The sequence below is a fragment of the Mugil cephalus genome, chromosome 13, assembly GCF_022458985.1.
Source record: "Mugil cephalus isolate CIBA_MC_2020 chromosome 13, CIBA_Mcephalus_1.1, whole genome shotgun sequence".
In the NCBI taxonomy this organism is placed as follows: Eukaryota; Metazoa; Chordata; class Actinopteri; order Mugiliformes; family Mugilidae; genus Mugil; species Mugil cephalus.
Window position 1 is genome coordinate 26071544 of NC_061782.1, and position 21378 is coordinate 26092921.

The following is a 21378-nucleotide window of genomic DNA, read 5'->3' on the forward strand; positions in this document are numbered from 1 at the left end:
TGTGGTTATCCAAGTTACAGATCTATGAAATATTATGTTTATGTTAAATTTAATATGCGTAAATGTCTCATTTGAATTTTTATTGTACAAAAGATACAGATGTTGGTATTTGACAGTGGTGGGTTCGGGTCAGACTTTGTGTGGAGTTTGCACGTTCTCCAGGTCACGTGTATAGCCTCAGCCAATGAAACCATGACGTCATTCAGTGGAGTTTTAAACTTGGTCATTTGACAAAGGCAAATAAAGCGCATAAAAACACAATAATAGAGCTGTAACTGAACAGAACCCGAGACAGTAGAAATATTTTTCACTTGGGAAAAAAAATGAAAATGGTATTCTCAGTGCATTATATATATATTATATATATATATATATATATATATATATATATATATATATGATATATATATATGCATAGTTGTAGTAATATTTGATTCTGATTATACCTGAATTTGGCACATTGCAAAGCTGAATGAAAAACTAAATGGTAAAATAAATAAACATTTGTCAGTCCAGACAGACTATAAAACAAAACAAGGTCTATGCGGAGTGCCTTTTACGGCCTGAAACACTGTAGGAGCTGCCTTCCATTTTAATTCAGTTCCATTCTTGTATGCTGTGTCACAACTTAGGGTTACCCCAGATTTTTTTTTAATTGATATAATAAACAATGAAACAAACACATTTTTAGTATCTTTTAAAACATCCGACCAAACCTAGACATTTATTTTGGAACATATCATCCGGATGTTTTAGCATTGTATTTCCGGTGCAGCGGCATTCAGTGTACCCAATGAATATAACATGCATGGAAGTCAGAAACAGCCAATTTTGTGGCAGGAATAGCACCGTGGCGGCGGATTTTTTTCTTTTCTGTCAACCTGATTTGTAAGCTTACCAAAGAGAGCATATCCTACTAAATACCAATATGTACCGCCCGGATAAACCAGCAAACGCTCCGCCGCCATTCGGTTATCCACCACCACAAAGCTTCAGACTCAGAGGGCCATATTCTGTTCCTCCTCCTGGACACGTATCTTCCGCACCCTGTGGACCGTACCCGTCCCCTGCATCTGATGGGCATTACCTTTCCAGCAGGCCAACAAGAGGGCATTTCATCCGTGTACGTATCCAAAACTAGCAGAACTAGCTTAGCTGGCCAAGTTACAGCATTGGAATAATTCAATTCAATTCAATTTTAGGGTCAATAACAAGTGTCTCAAGAAGCTTTACAAAATACGGAAGATAATGTGGTTGAGGAGAGGGAAAACCATTTCATAGACCAATGTGAGATGTAGCTCGTCGTCATAATTCTATCTTTTTTTACTTTTATTGCTTTATATTAAGAACTCCTCCGCCGGTTTTAGCCATTTTGGTGCCCAAGTGGAGATAATGGTTTGGTGCCCCCATCACCCACCGCTATCTAGTCCCCAGTGTCTTCGTGTCCCTCACTCAGTGCGTTTACATGCAGAGCTAAATCGAGCTATTCTCGAAATTGGACTTCTGACTACAGTCCCTGTCCCAGTTTACATGCAGTGGAGAAAATCGAATAACTGACGCGAACATGTCCCCTTCTTCCACACTAGGTGGCGATATGTATCTTTTCAGCGGGATAATACCACGTTAATACTTTTATTTTATCGAGAACAGTCGGGATGAACATACAGATCAGCACAAACAGAGAATATAGATTAATGTATAGACATATACACATAACAAAACATTAACTACAGTATACAGAGAAGAAAATATGAGTACAGAAGGTAACTTAAAAGGATAAAAGAAACAGTGGGACAGGAATGATATTAAGAAGCGGGGGAAAAGGGTATCAATTTTGGACAGCAGTTTTTAATTTTTCTTATTTTTCACAAATTTTACAGATCTGAGAAACAGTCTGAATTCCAAAACAAAGTGTGTAAAGATCAGGGTTGATTTTGAGAATTTTTGTTTGTGTACAAAGAATTTAGTGAAGAGTATTATAAAATTAATAAAAAATTCTAGGGTGCTGTTTTGTGGAAAATTGCAATAAAAGATAATATCATTCAAATTGAGTTCAAAGTGTGTTACATTAAGGGTAAGAAGGAGATGCAAACTCAAATCCGCCCAGAACATATGGGAAACAGAGCACTCAAAAAACATATGGGGAGCACTGCAGTTTCAGTTCCATGATTACAAAATGAGCAAGAGGAGTTAATATCAGAAAACTTAACAGAACCCGTTGAGGGCGGCTATGGCTCAGTAGGTAGAGCGGATTGTCCATGAACCGAAGGGTTAGTGGTTCAATCCCCTGAATGTGCCATATGCCGAAGTGTCCTTGAGCAAGATACTGAACCCCCAGTTGCTCCCAGTGGTGTGTGAATGTGTGCGTGCTTGTGTGAGCAAATGGGTGGATGTGTCTCTGACTGTAAAAGCACTTTGAGTACCTTTGAGTAGGTAGAAAAGCGCTATATAAGAGCAAGACCATTTACCATTTACTATAAGGATAGTAGTAAATCTCTTATGTAATGTGCATGCTACTTCTGGTGCAGATAAGCTGTGCACTATCCCTCAAGCGGTTCTACCAGTGTGGGTACCAGATCTGCTCGCACTGATTAGCCAGCGCTTCTGGATAACGTCACGATGTAGGGTCGTTGACGTTGCGTCTTATAATTGGTTGGACAACAGGAAGAAGTGGAAGAGAGGTTAGCAGCTAGTGGTTGTTATGGATGCAGAGCAACTTATCGGTTTTGTTTTGTCCTCTTATTCTTTGAATACATTGATAAAAGCTATATTTTTATATAATCATTTTCAGGATAAAACTTTTTAAAAACTTTTGTGCCTATTATCCAAATAAAAGGACTAATCTCAAAGTATTTTGACATTTCATTACTTTATTTTTTTATGAATTATATGCTATTATCGTATTTTTTGTTATGTGCAAAATTAAAAAATTATAAATAAAAACTTTATTGAGCTTTCTCTTTCAAACATACTGTGAAAACTAAATTAAACTTGTGTTGTTTAACCACGAACCGATCTTGCAGTCCAAGCCAGGTGGAGATGAACAAACAGGCCGAACATATATGTGTACAATTGGAATTTGGTTTCCTCCGGCATGTATACACTTAATCAGACTACTAACAGGATAATGCGTGTGTGCATGCTCTGCAACTGCTGCACTGGGGTGAGGCCCCGGAACAAAAACATCGAATAAAGCCGGAAGAAGTTAAAGAGAGCTGGTAGAACTGTCTGAGGGATAGCCTGCATCTTATCTGCACCAGAAGTAGCGCAAACTTTACATACGAGATAAAAAAAAAAAAAGTACTGTTGTTTGAAATGCCAGTATGCCGGATGAATGACTCTTGTTTATTATATGACGTAATAGGTCAACCGGGCCGCAATACGTCAAATAGGCCATATTATTATGGTGTTAACCCGCTGAAAAGACACATATCACCACCTAGTGTGTAGCATAGTTCGATTAAGCTGTGCATGTGAACGCACTGTATGATATAAATGTCACATGCTTAGAAACCTCACTGTTCATGCTTATTAAAAGCAAGTCCATTGGAATACCCTGGACACGTTTTGGATCTCGGGTACATTTTTAGCTTCAGTCTTGAGAAGTTCCTCTCTGCAGCAGCTTCTAGAGGCCTCAGCAATTATTTTCTCAGTGCATCTGGATAGATGTAGTTCCTCACTCATAAGTGGTTATTTTATGGTTATACAGCTGTTCAGTCCCAATCCCTTGAGTTCCCTTCGCATTCTACATGTGGAAATTCTCTTACTTGCACCATTAAACATAGCCCTGAGTTCTACTGTTTGTTTTCGTTTTTTCAATATGATTTCACCAAACGTGATAGTGCTTGCCAATTGCGATCAATCAGGACTTTTTTTTCAACCACATCTCTTCCTGGAAGATGATGGTTCTCCAGTATCCTTCCACTTTTTAATAATTAGTTGGACAGTTCTTAACTCAGTTTTAGTAGTTTCTGCCTCAACCTCCTTAGATGTTTTCTCTGTTTGATGCATGTCAATGATCTGACGCTTCTCAAACAGACTAACATCTTTTCCACCACCATGGGATGTGTCTTTCCACATGGTTGTTTAAGAAATGAGAAGCTACTCATTGCATCAGTTGGGATTAAATAACTTGTTGCCCGCTGAAAGATAATCACGCATGCAGTAATTATCCAATAGGAGGTACCTATTTGCTTAGTTAAATCCAGGTGGCAACTTATTTTTGGCCAGGCAGTGTAGTTTGTGCTGTAGTTTTGTCAGGCATCCAGAACCAATTTTTAGAGCCTGTGGAGACATCTTATTAGGGGTGGGTATTGGCTTCACGATACAATACGTATCACTAGGGCTGGACGATTAATTTTGATTTCAATTTTGGCGTCTCACGATCATAAAAACACTGTAATCGAAGAAAAACGATGAATGTGCCGCACAGTGTGTATGCAAGTTCCTGCGCTGTAAAAGCTAGGTGAACGCATCTCTGTTGCGTGCAGCAGCAGCAAGCATGTAATGTGTGTGGATCACTTGTGGAATGAGCGGTTGAAAACATGGCAGAAAGCCAGGCTGAGCCTTTAGTTGAAAAGAAAGGTAGGACAACTTCTGTCATTTGGAGACATTTTGGATTCAAATTGTCGTAGGTGGAGCAGAAGGAGATTGTTTGCAAAGTTTGTTGCGCTGTCGTGTCTGCACCCCAAAGCAACATGACAAATTTATTTAACCATTTAAAGTTCTGCCATAAAGTGGACTATGACAAAGTATTGAAGGAACAAAAGATGCAAAAAAGCAGCAGCCACCGCAACACAGTCCTCCATTGAGGGCACTCTTTACAATGCTCCATACTCCATATCCCACCGGCTGTGATGTTTATGCTATGAAAAGTTATAGTAAAGTTGAGTTTTGGTGGTTCAGTAAATACATTTTTTTAATCAATGAATAATCGTTTTTATTATTCATGATTTCAATATCAATAAAAATAATCGTGATTATTATTTTTTCCAAATCGTCCAGCCCTTCGAATCACAATACTTGATGCATTATGATGTGATATTATGATATTGCAATATATTGTAACATTCTACATAGTTCACTGAGAAATGTTAAGTGCAGCTTAAAATACAAGTTGTATATATGTACATTAGTTTGACAAATTGAGTGAAAAATCAATATTAATTCAAATTATCCATTTCCAATTTATTGCACTTGTATTGCACTTGTCAGCTGAATTGTCCTCTGCTGCCATGCTTTGCTACTTGTCTGTCCACTTCTTCGACTTCTTCCACTTCAAGGTGGGACATTTGGCCAAAAGGGGTTCCTTGAACGTCACTGGTCATTGACTGCATTCATTAGCTCATTTACTTCTAGGACAGGGTTCCTCAATGTTTTGCAGGCCAGGGACCCTCTACTATATGTGTTCTATATTAAACTTTAGTTTAATATAGCACTATATTAAAGTAGTGCTATTTACAAATATACCTTATTGTTGTGTTATTATCTTGCATTCAATATTACCCTATTTAAATAATACACAGGCTCAAATTTTTTTTTTTTTTTTTTACGTGCGGAGTTACATGTTTACATGCACTTAAGTTCTCCAGTCAGAGTCTGATTAAGGTAATAATAAATTTTTTTTCATGTGTATGTAAACCCACTGACTGTGTCATGGAGATGGCTCATCAAATTAGAGGTGCTACCTGCGTAATGCAAGTGCCCTCTGACATGTTTTCAGAGCGAACTGCTTTTTAATGGCCTTTTATCAACAAGTGTTCATCTAGATGTCTACTCATGCATGTAGACAGGGTTTTATGATGAAATAAAACAAATATGAATCATGTCAGAACTTGGACATCTCCTAATCTACATTTTCATATAAAAGCAACAGAAAGGTTGATATATTATGTAAGACAGTGTCATTTATGTGTCATCAGTTGGCAAAAATATGTCACAACACTTGACTGTCAAGAAGTTGACAGCAATGTGAAAGTATAATTTATTGTATTACATAATTTAAAAACATCTAAGAATGCTGGTCACAGAAAAAGAAGGCAAACAGAGCTGGTAGAAGCACCACCTGAGGGATAGCGCGCATCTTATCTGCACCAGAAATAGCGCGTACATTACGCACAAGACTTTAAAAAAAGTGCTATGACCCATCCGGTTGTTGTTTGAAATGCCGGTCCGCCGCATGAACGTCTTTTGTTTATTTTATGAGTAATAGGTCAACTGGAAAAGGGACCGTATTAACATGGTATTATCCTACTGAAAAGACACATATCGCCACCTAGTGTGGAGGAGGAGAACGTTTTCCTGTCAGTTATTCTGCTGCATGTAAACTGGGACAGAGACCGCATTTGAATTTTAAGCATAGCTCGATTAAGCTGTGCATGTAAACGCAGTGAGTGAGACAAACGACTCCAACTCCCTATCACATGTCCAGCCTTCCAGATCAGTTTGTTGATCTAACTGATGTCTTTTTTGCTGGTACTACTCCCCCAACCAACCACAGCAAAGTACAGGACACTCACTACAACAGACCGGTAGAAAAACTCCAGTAAGTCACTGCACGCATTGAAAGACCTGAGCTTCCTGAGAAAGTAGAGTCTACTCAGGCCCTTCTTTTACACAGCATTACTGTTGTCCAGTCAAGTTCAGTCTGTTGTTCATGTAGACTCCGGAGTACTTGTAGCGATCCACTACTTTCACCTCTAGGCCCTGGATGGTGATGGGCTCCACTGGTGTCCTCTTCCTCCTGAAGTCAGTGACCAGCTCCTTGGTCTGGCCCACATTCAGGATTAGATGGTTTGTCTGAGAACACTCCACAAAGTCTGTGAGTCTGTGTCCTATACTCCACCTCCTGTCCATCTCTAATACACCCACTGCAGAATCATCAGATAACTTCTGCAGGTGGTAGGACCCAGAGCTCTATTGGAGATCAGAGGTGTAAAGAGAGAACAGAAATGGAGATAGGACAGTCTCCTGTGGTGCCCGCACATTACTGACAACAGTATCTGACAGGGAGAAAGTCCAGCCGCACAAACTGGGTCCTATCAGAAGAGTAATCAGCAATCCAGGAGACAGTGGAGGAGCTGAGGAGAGCCAGCAGAAGGTCCATTGCTTAATCTATTAAAAAAGAAATTTATTCAACCTTACGCTCAGCTCAGTTTGACTTTGAGTTGCTGCTTTATCCTCTTCAACTCATCCCTATCTCCATATCTGAAGGACTTCTACTTTGTGTTCAACAAATCCTCCAGCTGGCTGGTGATCCAGGGCTTGTTGTTAGGATAACAGCGGACGCTCCAAGTAGGGATTACTGTATCTTCACAGAAATGTATGTATTCCGTGATACAGTCCATCATGCCATCTATATTATTCCCATGGGTCTGGCAGGGCACATCCCAATTGGTGGTCTTGAAGCAATTCTGCAATCCTGCAACCTCACTAGCCTGACTCCACCTCCACCAGAACTGTCCTTTTGGAGACTGGCTGTCTCTTTACTGCAGGAACATACACACGTGTTAACAGGAAAGGGTGCGTGCGCTCACATTTATTTCCCTGCACAAACTTGGACAATTTATGCGGCTCCGTTACCGTTATTCATGCTGCTGGTTATCATTTTTATTTTTATCTTATTTCATTTATCTTGTTTAGTCACTGTTTTCTAGTATCTATATATTGTTTGCTAGTGTCTATATTATAGTTACTTACTATCTATATATTAAAGTTACTATTGTAACAGTCCGGGACCTGAGTGCATAATTTCGTTCCATCTCATGCTTCTGTATGGTTGTGAATGACAAATTAAAAACCTTGAATCCTTGAAATGTTGCATGTGATCTTTTTTCACGGCAAAATTCCGATGACTCAAGAGTGAAATGACTGTGGAAATGTGCATGGCCTCACGTTCAAAGGGTGCGTACGCCAAATCATGTGGCGTAAGTTCTTCCCCACTGCAGAGTTCAGCCGTATCAACAGTGAAATGACCGTGGAAATGTGTGGTGCCTCATACAGACTTCATTGGCTGTGTACGTGCCTGTCTACAGATGTTGATCATTTGGCGACACTGGGAAACTGATGATGCTGGGAAACTGTCATAATACTGTATTGGTAACACTTTAGGGGTGGTAGCCTTCTTTCCGCTTCATATCCACCTTGATATCGGACCACTTCTTTTTCAATTTCATCCAAGGTTGTATTTCCTGGGTCTTACAATGAACAAACTGATGAAAACTTGGCAAAACAGTGTCCAAAGTGTTATGATTTAAATCCCCAAAATTGATAACAAGAGCATCTGGGTGTTTGGACTATTGCCTGGCAATAGTGGCACAGGTCATTTTACATGCTGCTGCCTTGGCTGCTGAGGGACGGATGTAAACTCCTGCGAGTTTACATCGACAACTGACAAAGATGACATCGGTGTGCAATTTTAAGCCACAACAATTTGAGCTTGTTTTGTTTCTAGTACATTTGACATCTATGCATCCTGTCCACCATGTTGTCGCTAAAGAGAGCAGACACCACGGCTCAGTTGGTCAGCATGCATTTGTCGGACACTTTTATGCAATTCATGTCTACACTACATTATTAGGGTAAGTTATTGGTTATGTTTGTTCTTTATTTATTTAAGAAAAATAGCCTAGGTGAAGTTGCTTGTAAGTAGTGTGCCACGTGGGGTTGACCTGTTATGCAGCTTAATAGAATTTTGTAATTGCTGAATAAATGTTTTATTATACTTAGCATAATGTAAAGTCTTGGTATTTTAACATTAGTTTATTTCGCTGGTTTGTTTAATTTCAAGATTTTATGCATTTTAATTAATATTAAATCTGTGGCTTCAGTATAATTACGTTTAACATGGATTGTCCTCACAATATTTCTTATATTTTACAGGGTAAAATATAAATGAATCAAGGATTGGCAGACCATTGAACAATGCAGTGTTTTGGAAACTGGAAAGAGCCGTTCACAGAAGCACGCTCACTGCTCATTTTCTGGTGTTTATTCAAATGAATAAATGTAAAAGGTGTAGGTCTACTCATTTTGAGTGGTGAGGACCAACATCAGGACATTCACTTTGCTGTTACATGGTTGTGACTTTGCTTGAGTTTTTCAGAAATGTTAAAAAACAGTATCAGATCCACTTTGTGTGTAAAACCTCTGTCTGACTGAAACTGAAAGTGACCACTAATCTCACCAAAACCAGCATTTGACATATTTGCTTGAAAATGATGATACTATTACTAAAATAGTAATTATATAATAACATAACCTGCAAGTACTTTTTTATAATCTGCTTGTCAATTGAATAATTTTCTTTGTATTTGTCTTTTGTTTTTATTTTAACTGTGTCATTTTGTAACTGTTTCGTAATGGTAAATAAAAAAAGTGTATTTCATGGACCATTGTCACATAGTTATAATATTTTATAATGGTTAAATTGTTTTCTTTTTTATAATTGTGTTTTCTGACTTTCATAGCTCTCTTTCCAATTTTAAATGGTGTGAAATCAGACAAAATATAAAACACTTATATATAAACATAGGTGTCAAAAATTAGTAAAGGAGCATATGTGGAGCTGAGATGGGTGGGTAATACCAAGGCTAATAGCACCCACCTATCAAGTTGCCACAGCTTTGCTACAGTTTAAACAAATGAGCTATATGCAAAGACGTACGGAAATATATCTTGCCAGTTGGCATGAATTGGTAAATTACAATTAACATATATGAAAAACTTTTACCCACTCCAAAGATTTCATCTGGGCAGGTCGGATAGGACATCTACTCCATAAGAGACATCATTTGTGTTTAAGAATTGCTAACAGATAGTACAATCTAAACAACCACTCAGTTTTAATGTAAGAGCATGTAACCTTTTGGTCTCAGCTGTAGATGATTGAGACCAAATCTGCTTTGGGAAACGGCTGTAAATAAGTTTATTTATACTGTGAATTTGGGCATTCTGTAGGTGTTGAGTTTGCAGTCCTGGATATTGTTGCTCAGTTTCAGCCAATCTATTTAAAAACAAATAAACAAAACATGAAGGTTACATAAATGGCCAATTTGTAAATGTGAAGTTTAGCAGTTATTACTCAATAACCCAAATCATTTGCACTCATACAACTGTCCCAATGCCTTTTTTATATTCTTATAAACCTTACCACACAGAGTAGAACTAAATAAATAGGCTATTTGCAGTTTACTCTTATACAGCACTGTAACATGAATTTTAAATACTCTCAGCCCCACTGTAGCAGCTTCTCCATAGACCGTAGTACAGTGATTACTCTGGGAGGCAACCAGCAGATCATCCATCCTTCAGAACCACCGCATCTTCAAGTCTCACCCTGGAATTCCACTCCTGTGGAACATCACGCTGCAGACAACAGGTATATGTTTGTGTGTTCATTGAATGTTTAAGTCAAAGCTGGAGCACAAATGTCATTTAAGTTGATGTTTGAAACACATGCTTTTTAATCATCAGTGACCGGGCAGGTGAGGAGTTCTTGAGATGCATTGCAGCCAACAAACCTCTCCCAGACTACCTCAAAGGCAACATGGCATACAACCTGGTTGATGCATTCAAGTCAGCTAAAGTCCTGCAAGAAGGTGTCAAAGCTGACCATGAGTTCCACAAGCAACTGGCCAGGAGCAAGAGCCGAAGTCGCGGCCGAAGTCGTGGGAGAAGCCGCAGCAGATCCCGAGCCAAGGACTGTGTGCAGAGTAAAAGTCGAGCACGTACCCGAAGTAGAGGACGAAGCAAAAGTCGTGCTTGTGGGAAGAGTCGAGCTAGAAGCAAAAGCAGGGCCCGTAGTAGGAGCCGGAGCAAGAAGAGTAGTCATGTACGAAGCAAGAGCAGAGTCAGAAGGTCCAAGTCACGAAGTAGCAGTAGTGAAAATAACCATGGTAAAGACAAGAAGAGAAAGAGGAGCCCTGGCTGCAGCAGCAGTGTTAACAGCAGTAATAAACTGATAGGGAATAGCCTGTTGGAAGGACTAAAGTTGGTCATCAACAGCAAAGAAATGGAAGAGCGGATGCCCACTCTCAAAGATGCCATCCTCACTATTCAGGTAGAGCTGGGTTTGTGTGAATTCAAATGAAAAACATACTTGTTTTAGCTAGATAGTTGATAGGTTGATAGTTGAAAGCAGAGCAACGTACACATTTGTAACATATAATAAAATAAATGTAGCCATCCTTTTCTCTCAAATAAAGTAAATACATTTTATAATTAAGAAAAATACAGACAGAACGCAAAGTTTGAAAATCAATAAAATTATACTGAAGCCACAAAAATAAACCCTTTTATTAAAAAGCATGGCCTTCATTAGTGGATCACCAAAATCACAGAATACTCAGCCAATTTTAAGTTTTAGGATTTGTTTAGTATTTTGTTTGTGATTGTACTAAAACAAATTGCACTTGAAGACCTAAGAGTGATTCTTAATGCAGTATTTCACAAATGCATGGGCTGTCCAAAAACTTTTTCCACCACTGTATAATATGCTTGATTCCATTTTGGGTGCTACCTGGAAATGGTCTTACTTGGTAGACAATGATTGATGGCAGATTAAATGTCTCATATCATTTACTATTCAGGATTAACATGCATTTAAAGGATAAGACTAATCAAAGGGTTTTAATGTTGTAAACAGTTTAAAGTGGTATTTTATGCAAGGATAAAATTTAATTTAAGTGGTCAAATATAAACAGCTCCCACTGTAGACAAGTTTCAGAAACATCAGGACTACTGCATATCTAAGTTTTCAAATACCTTATCCAAATACTAGGTAAAGTATTTCTAAGTTCTAAGAACTTAGGAGTTCGCGATTACAGCAATCAAAATGCTTCTGAACAGAAGAATTAGAAAGAAAAAAATATTTGACCTACAATGGGAAAATTACAGCTCATTACTAGCCAAACAGCATAATGGAAGTGATGGAGCTTGTAGTCCTTGTAGTCATTGTACATAATTCTTGTGATTTCTTCTGCACAGGCCTCAGATGTAAGCAGAAAATCGGAGCGTGTGTCTGATGAGGACACACATCAACAACATTCAAGTCTGGAGTATCCATCATTACAGGACAATGACAGCATGCTGCTTCCCCATGACAGAGTAGGAAGTGATTTCTCTTGGCTTCAGGGAAAGAGTCAAGAAGACTCAGTCCAGAAAGTTGATGAGCTTGAAGATGAAGAGTCATTTTTGTATGGTAATGAAGCATCTACCTTGACTGAAGAACACACTCATCTACAGAAAATAGTTTGTCCTGCTCTTGGCAGTCAGCAGCATCACCAGAGAAATTGCCTGTTGACTAGCTTCAGGGATGTGCTTTGTCCAAAGCAGCCCTTTCAGATGGACAGCACAGAGTGTGAGAAAACTAAGGTCATATCAAAAACCATGGGTACATCATCAGAGATCGGTGAGGTCATGGCAAATATGCAGGACCACAAAGCGGGGAAGGAGCTGTCTTCTGCAATTTTCAGTTCAGACAAAACAACAGCAAACTTTGCATTGCCAGCACTGAGTAACCCCAATGTACGCCAAGCTTTGGAGTCTCTGCAGACTCTGATTAAAGGTGAGAATCCAAATTAAATAGTCAGCTTAATCACAATTCTTTTACTATTTTGCGAGAATACATTCACTTGTGCTTGTATGCACTTAAAAATGTCCCCTAAAGGACAGTGCATTTACAGACACTGTAGAAACTCTCCTTTAGGAAAAGCATGTTGTTGTCTGAGGATGGCCATGGTTATTTTAAGAAACATCTTAAAAACAGCCATTTGAATTTATTTCAGCATGTGTCTATTGGTATCGCTTCAAATGATACAATGTAGACGTTTCAGGCTATTTTTTGTTTTGTTTTTTCTGTCAAGTTGATTCGGGCATGACTTATGAGTTTGAAACTGATAACACCTGGCCTGATGACCTCTGTTTTTATTATTCATTTTGATGGAGAACAAGCATTGCAAATAAGAATTTAAAATCAACACTGTTAGATAGCATATGCTTTTTCCCTTAAGTGACGAAGGAGAAGAGGACAAAAGGTGGCACACCTCAGACATCAACTGATAATCAGAAGGTGAAGAATTTCTTAGTAACATCACTAATACATAAAAAGGGTAGCTGAACTAACTTTCCAATTCTAACTTGTGATTTGCAGGTCTGTGACAATGAGGAAAGGAAGAGAGAGAAACACATCAGAATAACTAAAATGGAATCCCTGGCAAAAGAACTGGAGGAATTGTTAAAACAGGATGGTAATGTAGATATCTTTCTGTGCTTTTGTCCTTTTTATTGTTTTCCACACTCTTTAAATACCCCATATGTTTTATTGTCTGTCTTGAATGTCCCAGGACTTGGTTTCCTTACTCCGGTGGTTGGGTTTTACTGCCAGAAATGTGAAGAGTTCATTGGAGATTTGAGTTCTGCTGAAGATCATGCAGCCGTCCACCACCACAGTAACCCTAGCAGTGTAAGTGCCTTCTGTACATAGCTGGCAGTACTGTTTTTTCTTGTTTCCCTTGAAAGAGCCAAACAATTAATTTAACCCTTTTACTAAGGTATATACTATATACACTCACTGGCCACTTTACACTACCACACCTGTTCAGTTGCTTGTTAACAGCTAATCAGCTGCATCCAGCTGCAATGCATTTAGACATGTAGAGGTGATCAAGACAATCAGAATGGGGAAGAAAGGGGATTTAAGTGACTCTGAACGTGGTCTGGTTGTTGAGTACTTCAGAAACTGCTGATCTACTGGGATTTTCACACAGCCATCTCTAGGGTTTACAGAGAATGGTCCGAAAAAGAGAAAATATCCAGTGAGCAGCAGTTGTGTGGACCGAAATGACTTGTTGATGTGAGAGGTCACAGGAGAATGGGCAGACTGGTTCAAGGTGATGGAAAGGCAACAATAACTCAAATAACCACTGGTTACAACCAAGGAATGCAGAATACACAGGCTATTACCAAATCTGGCAAATTGAGGATCTGGAAATATTGCCTGGTCTGACGAGTCTCGATTTCAGCTGCGACATTCGGATGGCAGGGTCAGAATTTGGCGTAAACAACATGAAAGCATGGATCCATCCCACCTTGTATTAACGGTTCAGGCTGGTGTTGGTGGTGTAACGGTGTGGGGGATATTTTCTTGGCACAATTTGGGGCCCTTATTATGAATTGGCCACAGCCTACCTGAGTGTTGTTGCTGACAATGTCCATCCCTTTGTGACCACAGTGTCCCGATCTGCTGATGGTGACTTCCAACAGGATAATGCACCATGTCACAAAGCTCATATCATCTCAAACTGGTTTCTTGAACATGACAATGTGTTCACTGTACTCCAGTCACCAGATCTTAATCCAATAGAGCAACTTTGGGATGTGATGGAATGGGAGATTCTCTTCATAGATGTGGAGCCGACAAATCTGCCGCAACTGTGTGATGCTATTATGTCAATATGGACCAAAATCTCTGAGGAATGTTTCCAACACCTTGTTGAAAGTGTGCCATCAAGAAGGCAGTATTGAAGGCGTAAGGGGTCCAACCTTTTACTAGCAAAGGGTACCTAATAATGGGGCCGGTGAGTGTATGTACTATATCACTGGTGTGAAAAGGTGTGGGCCCTTTCCTGATTTCTTTTTTTTTTTTGCATGTCTGTCACACTTAAATGTTTTATATCATCAAACAAATATTAGTCAAAGATAACACAAGCAAACACAAAATGCAGTTTTTAAATAAAGGTTTTTGTATTAAGAGAAAACAAAATCCAAGCCGACACGGCCCTATGTGAAACAGTGATTGCCCCCTAAACCTGATAACTGGTTGGGCCACCCTTGGCAGCAACAATTGCAATCAAGCGTTTGTGATCACTTTTACACTAAGTCTTACAGCGCTGTGGAGGAATTTTGGCCCACTCATCTTTGCAGAATTGTTGTAATTCAGCCACAATGGAGGGTTTTCAAGAATGGACTGCCTTTTTAAGGTCATGCCACAGCATCTCAATAGGATTAAAGTCAGGACATTCACTAGGCCTTTCCAGTCTTCATTTTGTTTTTCTTCAGCCATTCACTTGCTGTTGTGTTTTGGATCATTGTCCTGCTGCAGAACTCAAGTTTCAGCTTGAAGTCATGAACAGATGGCTAGACATTCTCCTTCAGAATCTTTTGGTAGACAGCAGTATTCATGGTAGTCTGGGCTGTCTTTATCAAGGAAAGGCTCTCCTACAAAGATATAGCAAGAAGTAAGTGGAACCACGTGGAGGGTAACGTAGCAAATGCAACTTGTACTTGGACACCTCTGAAACACGCAATGAATGGAGCCGAACGTACAGTTGACGTCATCTAGAAGCATCGGATATTAGTATTTTTGCTTTTTCAGTTTTTTCACCCAAAAATGCATCAAGACAGCATTTTCCTGGTTGACGATGACAGTGTTCACCTCAAGCTTGCCTCTGTTTTGTCTCCAGTTAAAGTCGTGACGTCACAGTGACATTGACAATGAAGCGGTCTATTTGTACATACAAGGGTTTTTCTTTGGTATTTGTTGCTTAAAAAATATAAAATGAAAAAAGGTAAGATAATAATAAAATGTGGGTTTACAATTTGTAAACATATACGCACTCAAATACACAAAAATATACAAAAAATATATTCATAACCCTCGGGTTTGCAGCACACACTGATGAGGTCAGATTAATATGTAATGCATCATCAGTTTCAGCCTGGATATCATTATTAGAATAAATTGTATGTGAAATTACATTTCAATCATTATCAAGGGGATTCTTGTTACATGTTAATGCTAACTGCTAGGTAACACAACATTAGTTGTATGTTTCAGGGGTGTCCAAGCAGAAGTTGGTTACCCTCAACAGTGGTTCCTACAAATAATTTTGGAGAACCTTCACTTGAAAAAAGGCAGCCCCTCTGCATTCATACGGACAAATGTCATTGTTCAACTTCTTCTATTGTAAATCTTGCACATGTCCATTCAAGACATTGTTATAGGCGTCTAATTTGTATGCCTTCTGTTTTTCTTTGTGTAAATGCTCAGTTTTACAGTTAGGTACGTGTAAATGTCTGGCCATTACACAGTGCGCAGTCCTGTCAAACCCATGCAGTGAGTGAGTGGACGATTTGACAATTTATGTCAAGTTTATCACTATTTGGGGGATTCTTGTTACATGTATGCTAATGCTAACCGCAAGCTAACACAGCATTAGTTATGTGTTTCAGGAGTGTCCAAGCAGAAGTTGCATTTGCTACGATACCCTCCACAGTTTTCCAAAGTTCCACTTCTTGTAATATCTTTGTTAGAGAGGCCTCGTCCTCTCTGTGTCCTCCTTTGGTCAAATCGTCCATCTAATGAGTGAGAGTGTAGGGATCAGAGAATATGTAGAAATTGTGCGTTTGTAGAATTTTAAATTCAGCAAAGGCCTGTCTATGAAACTATCTCAATAATTCACAAAAACCCCTCAGTAAGGATGACCAACTGATGAGTAATTTATTCAATTAACGTGTTTGTTTTCTTTGGTGTGACTGTCAGTACTTTTTACTATTACTATTTTACTATTTACTAAAGCTGGATAAACTGCCCAGTGATATCTGCAGCAGAGTCCAGATGACCTATGTCAGTAAACACAGGAACCAGAACTAACATTATCCATCATTTGGTTCAAAACCTTTAACATATTAAGTATTCAAGCTTGCTAACAGGCATCTTGTGATAATGTTAGTGTATGTGTGATTTATTTGGGATTAATTCTTTAATTGAAGGGTGATGTATTTCAAATTAAATGACTGAATGGAATTTTGCTATGAGCAGTCTATGTTTACATGCATTGTTGCACAACTAAAAGCATTGTTTTCCTTGGTATTATATATATACTATATAATTATCCATATCAATTGATGTGCACATATATTGTGATTGGCCAGCCCTACAACATTATTTGCTAACATCATCCATCATGAACTAAGGTGCAGTTACAAAATAATTTTATTTATGGCACGTATTCTCTTCTTCTACTACTACTGGTGTGGCCTTTGGGAAAACAAAATCTTCAATCATATTACTTGTGTAATGCGAGGTTTAATGAGCACCTCAGTTTTTTAAGTAACTCAATTTTTTGGTGTATTTTCATGATTTTTCCATGTGTCTTTAGCAGAAAGTGTATATGGACAAGCATGCTAAAGAAAACAAAGGACACTCACACCATGGCAGCACCACTGGTCACCAGCAACAACAGCACAAAGATTACAGGGACTACAGTTACCGTAGAGAATCAGGAGTCCACGGGAATAGCAGAGACAGCCAACACAAATGGAAAGATGAAAGAGATCACAGAAGCAAACATGGCGATAATGACCATAGAAGACACAGGGCAGGGCAGGAAAACATCTTGAAAGAGGAAATGAGAAAGGAGAGGATGCTTATAACAGTGTCCTGTGGACTGGCACCTCCTCCTTCAACCATCAAGGTCAAGGAGGAGAGGAGCAAGGAGCAGGCCATTGGTCAAGGCCAAATCAAATTGGAAGATGTACACAGCAAAGATAAATCATCGAAGGACGGTAGAGAAATAGACAGCAAAGAAAAAGGTGAAAGCAGTGACAGTAGTGATGATGACAAAGGAAAATTGCCTAAAACAAAGCTGTCTAAAAAGAAAAAGAAGAAGGACAAAAAGAAGAAGAAGAAGGCCAAGGGAGATAAGCCTTAAAAACAAATTGATCCCCTGGCATGTTGTTAGCAGCTTGCTACAGCCCAGCCTTTAATAGTTTATAGTTACTGGAAACCACATTTTTCTGTTTCCCACGCCAGTGCTAAGCTCTGTTCAAAACAACGGTCTAACATGTTGGGAGGTGCTCTTGTTTGCTATCAACCATAGAGAAGTGTCAGTTTAATGTGTCCTGTACAGAGATCAGTGTTTAAGGTTAACTATACTGTGAACTGGGCAGACACAGATGCAACTGATTTAAATGTTCTAATTTTGCCTCTGGTAAGTAGGCATTTAAGTGAATATTCAAAAATGTCGATGTGGACCTCTTTCCCAAAAGCTACCCACAAATTATGATATGATAATTAATATATAGGTGCATGACGTGTTTCAAGTTAGCTCATACATCATTGTTTCATCTGTTAAATTGTTGAAAAAAGAACCAGTGTGTTTCCTCATTAAACATTTATTATATAAGCCACTGGCGCAGTAGAAATTTGTTTTTTGTATTTTGAGTTGCTGCTCTTCACTGTCTTTGTGTATACCTTTTTAACTGGAGTACAAGATAATACACACGTTTATTTCTTGTGGTGACACTGAAGTTAAAAAAAATGTATACAGTTTAATAAAAAGTTATAGTCAAATGCTTTGTATAATTGAAGTTCTTTTTCTTTTAATCCATTTCCAAAAAAGGCGGTATTTGCCCATATTTACATATTTAATTAGTTCTCAATCCATGTATATTGTGGTGACGAGTCACTGTTCCGATTCTGTTGTATTTTTTATTTTTTTTTTTAAATGCTCAGGGTTACATCGTACATTCATCTTTAGACCTCTTAACCTTTTGCACAATTAGTGGGAGAGAATTCATTTTATTTTCAGTTTGATTATTTGTCCCTATCACTCTAGAGTGATAGGGACAAATAATCAAACTGAAAACCAGAGTCTAGACTCAATCTAGAGTCTAACCCATAATGACAAAATGAAGCTATTAATTTTAAGTAGTCTGAAAACTTAATTATGAAATTTTCAAAAACCCAAATTCTTATCTATGAAACTTTTAAGACCTGGTGCCATCATCAATATCCTTCCATAAAAGGATGCTACAAGCAGATTATGTCACTGACTTTTGTAAAGCAGAGGATGCACTTGACAATGATTTAAGTTCTGCCCCTTCCCATCCATACTGTTGAACAGACGTGAGGTAAAAACTTGTGTTTTCTGAGCCATGCTTTGCTGCAAACACAAGAAAGGGGATTGTCTCAGATCTTTGTCCTCTTATTTTATATGAGGTGATGAACTGACATAAAATAAATGTGGTCTATAAGGTTGTTTAATTACATAGGGCAGCTATTGAAACAGGACCTCAAAAGCTACTGGATAGAACATATCTAAGACAAGTTTATGGCGCAAGAAAATTAATTTCAACATTAGAAATTCCACATGTTTATGTTTGAAAATATGTTTCATTAAAACGATGTGAAGACAACCCTCATTGTGGCCTGGTTCTTTATCTGTGCTGTTAGTCCTGCTAGAGAGAACAAGAGAGTTAGAGAAAGTTTGTAATGCAGTAATGAGTAATGAGGGTTTTATGTGTGTTGGGGTTTTTATTGAAAATTGTTACTAATCTTCTAGATGAGCAACACTATCACGCTTCTTACTAGTGTGTATATATATCTATATATATATACACACCTATACAATATATATATCGTATAGGTATAATAAATGCATATAAGTACTTACTTTATATATGTATATATATATATACACGCATTAATACATGTTTACATAATATATATTGTAGTTATGTACGTATGCTCACCTTGCACATGACACATTTCCATGTGTATATTATTATTATTATTATTACTACATACTGATGCTGCTGCCATTATTAGTACTATATACTGTTATTACTATTATACACTGTTATTATACTGGTATTATTATGCATTCTTATTATTATATGTTATATTATTATGTTATATATTATACTATTATATACTGTTTAGTTACAATAACACTACCATCATATCATCAGTACTACTGCCATCTTCTTGCCACTGCACCTTATCTACCTATGTATCTTGTGTTTTTAAGTGTCCTTGTCCTATTCTGTGTTTTTATTTTTGTTTTGATTTTTATACTTTGGTATTTTATTCTATTGTATTATATTGTATTCAAATACCGGACTGCTATGACCATCTAATTTCCCTTCAGGGATAAATAAAGTAATCAATCAGTCAGTCTGTCAGTTTGTCTGTCCATCCGTCCGTCCATCAGTCCATCCGTCCACAAGAAGCATTTAATCACCATTGCTCTGGAAGTGGAGCAGACTTAACTTCATGACACTAGATTGTTTAATATAGAGCTTCATATTTTGCACAGTAACTGTAGTGGCTCATAATAGAAATACTTCACTAATCAAGTAATCACAGTGTTTGAATAAATGTACTAATAGATTTCATACTGGAGTTACATGATTAGCATTGGCTTTCACAATAAGTGATCATCTCAGTAACCTGTTACATATACAACCAGATTAAATAGTATACTTGTCACAGTGTAGAAGGGAAAGGTCCCAAATGCAACATGTAGTTGCTAGTTTCTCTAACTTAACATGCCACAAAATAGAGTCGCCAATTACCAGAGTTGGTTTCTCAGCAGGTGTGTCGCTGAGTGGGGAAAATCGGTTTAAAACGTGAAGCAGTTGTTGGTGCTCTGTGGGCCAGGTTTCCCCACTCAGCGACCCACCCGCTGTCATCTCTGGCAAGTAACGACTCTGTTTTGCCAAACATGAAGTTAAAGAAACCAGTGACCATAGTTAGATGCATTCCAGGGGCCAGAGTGGGCGACACCAAATCTTACCTGAAACTACTGGCTAAGGCTAAGGCTAAATATGGTGCAGTTGTTATTCACATCGGCAGTAATGACCAATGGTTACGCCAATCAGAGGTCACTAAACTTAATGTGGAATCGGTGTGTAAATTTGCAAAAACTATGTCAGAAACCGTAGTTTTTTAAATCTCTTTTAGTGACTTATCATCAGATTGATATATTTAGTTTGACTGAAACGTGGCTGCAGGATGATGAATATGTCAGTTAAATTAGTTCACACCACCCAGTCATAGCAACTATAACATTTCTCAAAGCGCAGGCCGAGGAGGAGGAGTGGCAGCAATTTTCCATTCTGATTTATAGATAGAATGCCTTTATTGTCCCATAAGGGAAATTCATTTTCACACTCTTTCATGAGCAACATATAAAGCAACATAGAGACCACCAACACTGAACCACATGAATACATAATCAAAAACAGAAACATCACCAACACTGAGCCAAAATACCACTGGACACTAAGCATCATCAGGGGTGTTGCTAGGCCTGCATCTTTACAGGGGCACAGGCACCCACCCAGACTCATACACACATACACACGCATGTGTGGATAAATTAGATAATGCAAATACTGTGGAATAATTTTATTATTATCTGGTATAGGCCATTTTGTTCATTGATCTGGTTTGATGTTAAAAGACTATTCATAATAAGTTTTCAAAAACTCTGTGTTAAATTATTGGTGAGAAACAGGGGTGGTATTAAATAAATGAATGACCTCTATACACTGAACACTGAAGAGTGTAAATATTATTCTTAGTAGAGTTGA

The 21378-nt window shown here is 38.2% G+C and overlaps 1 protein-coding gene across 3 annotated transcripts; it reads left to right on the forward strand.

The window, feature by feature from the left end:
- Positions 1-755: 755 nt before the first annotated feature.
- On the forward strand, positions 756-19639 carry si:ch211-195b21.5. 3 transcript variants are annotated; one of them, XM_047602783.1, is made up of 8 exons: positions 756-1123; positions 10233-10378; positions 10474-11059; positions 11986-12565; positions 13011-13069; positions 13151-13247; positions 13344-13462; positions 17160-19639. In XM_047602783.1, the coding sequence occupies exons 1-8, from the start codon at positions 929-931 to the stop codon at positions 17709-17711; spliced, it is 2334 nt and encodes a 777-aa protein (XP_047458739.1). In that variant the 5' UTR covers positions 756-928; the 3' UTR covers positions 17712-19639. The 3 variants fall into 3 exon arrangements, with proteins under 3 accessions (XP_047458739.1, XP_047458740.1, XP_047458741.1); XM_047602784.1 differs by having other exon boundaries at positions 17163-19638; XM_047602785.1 differs by having other exon boundaries at positions 978-1123; positions 8881-10378.
- The last annotated feature ends 1739 nt before the right edge of the window (positions 19640-21378 follow it).

Coding starts and splice junctions, on each gene's coding strand:
- si:ch211-195b21.5 (XM_047602783.1), top strand. CDS start 929: ATGTACCGCCCGGATAAACCAGCAAACGCTCCGCCGCCATTCGGTTAT. Junction 12,566..13,010: donor TCTGCAGACTCTGATTAAAG/GTGAGAATCCAA, acceptor TTTTCCCTTAAG/TGACGAAGGAGAAGAGGACA. Junction 13,070..13,150: donor CATCAACTGATAATCAGAAG/GTGAAGAATTTC, acceptor TGTGATTTGCAG/GTCTGTGACAATGAGGAAAG.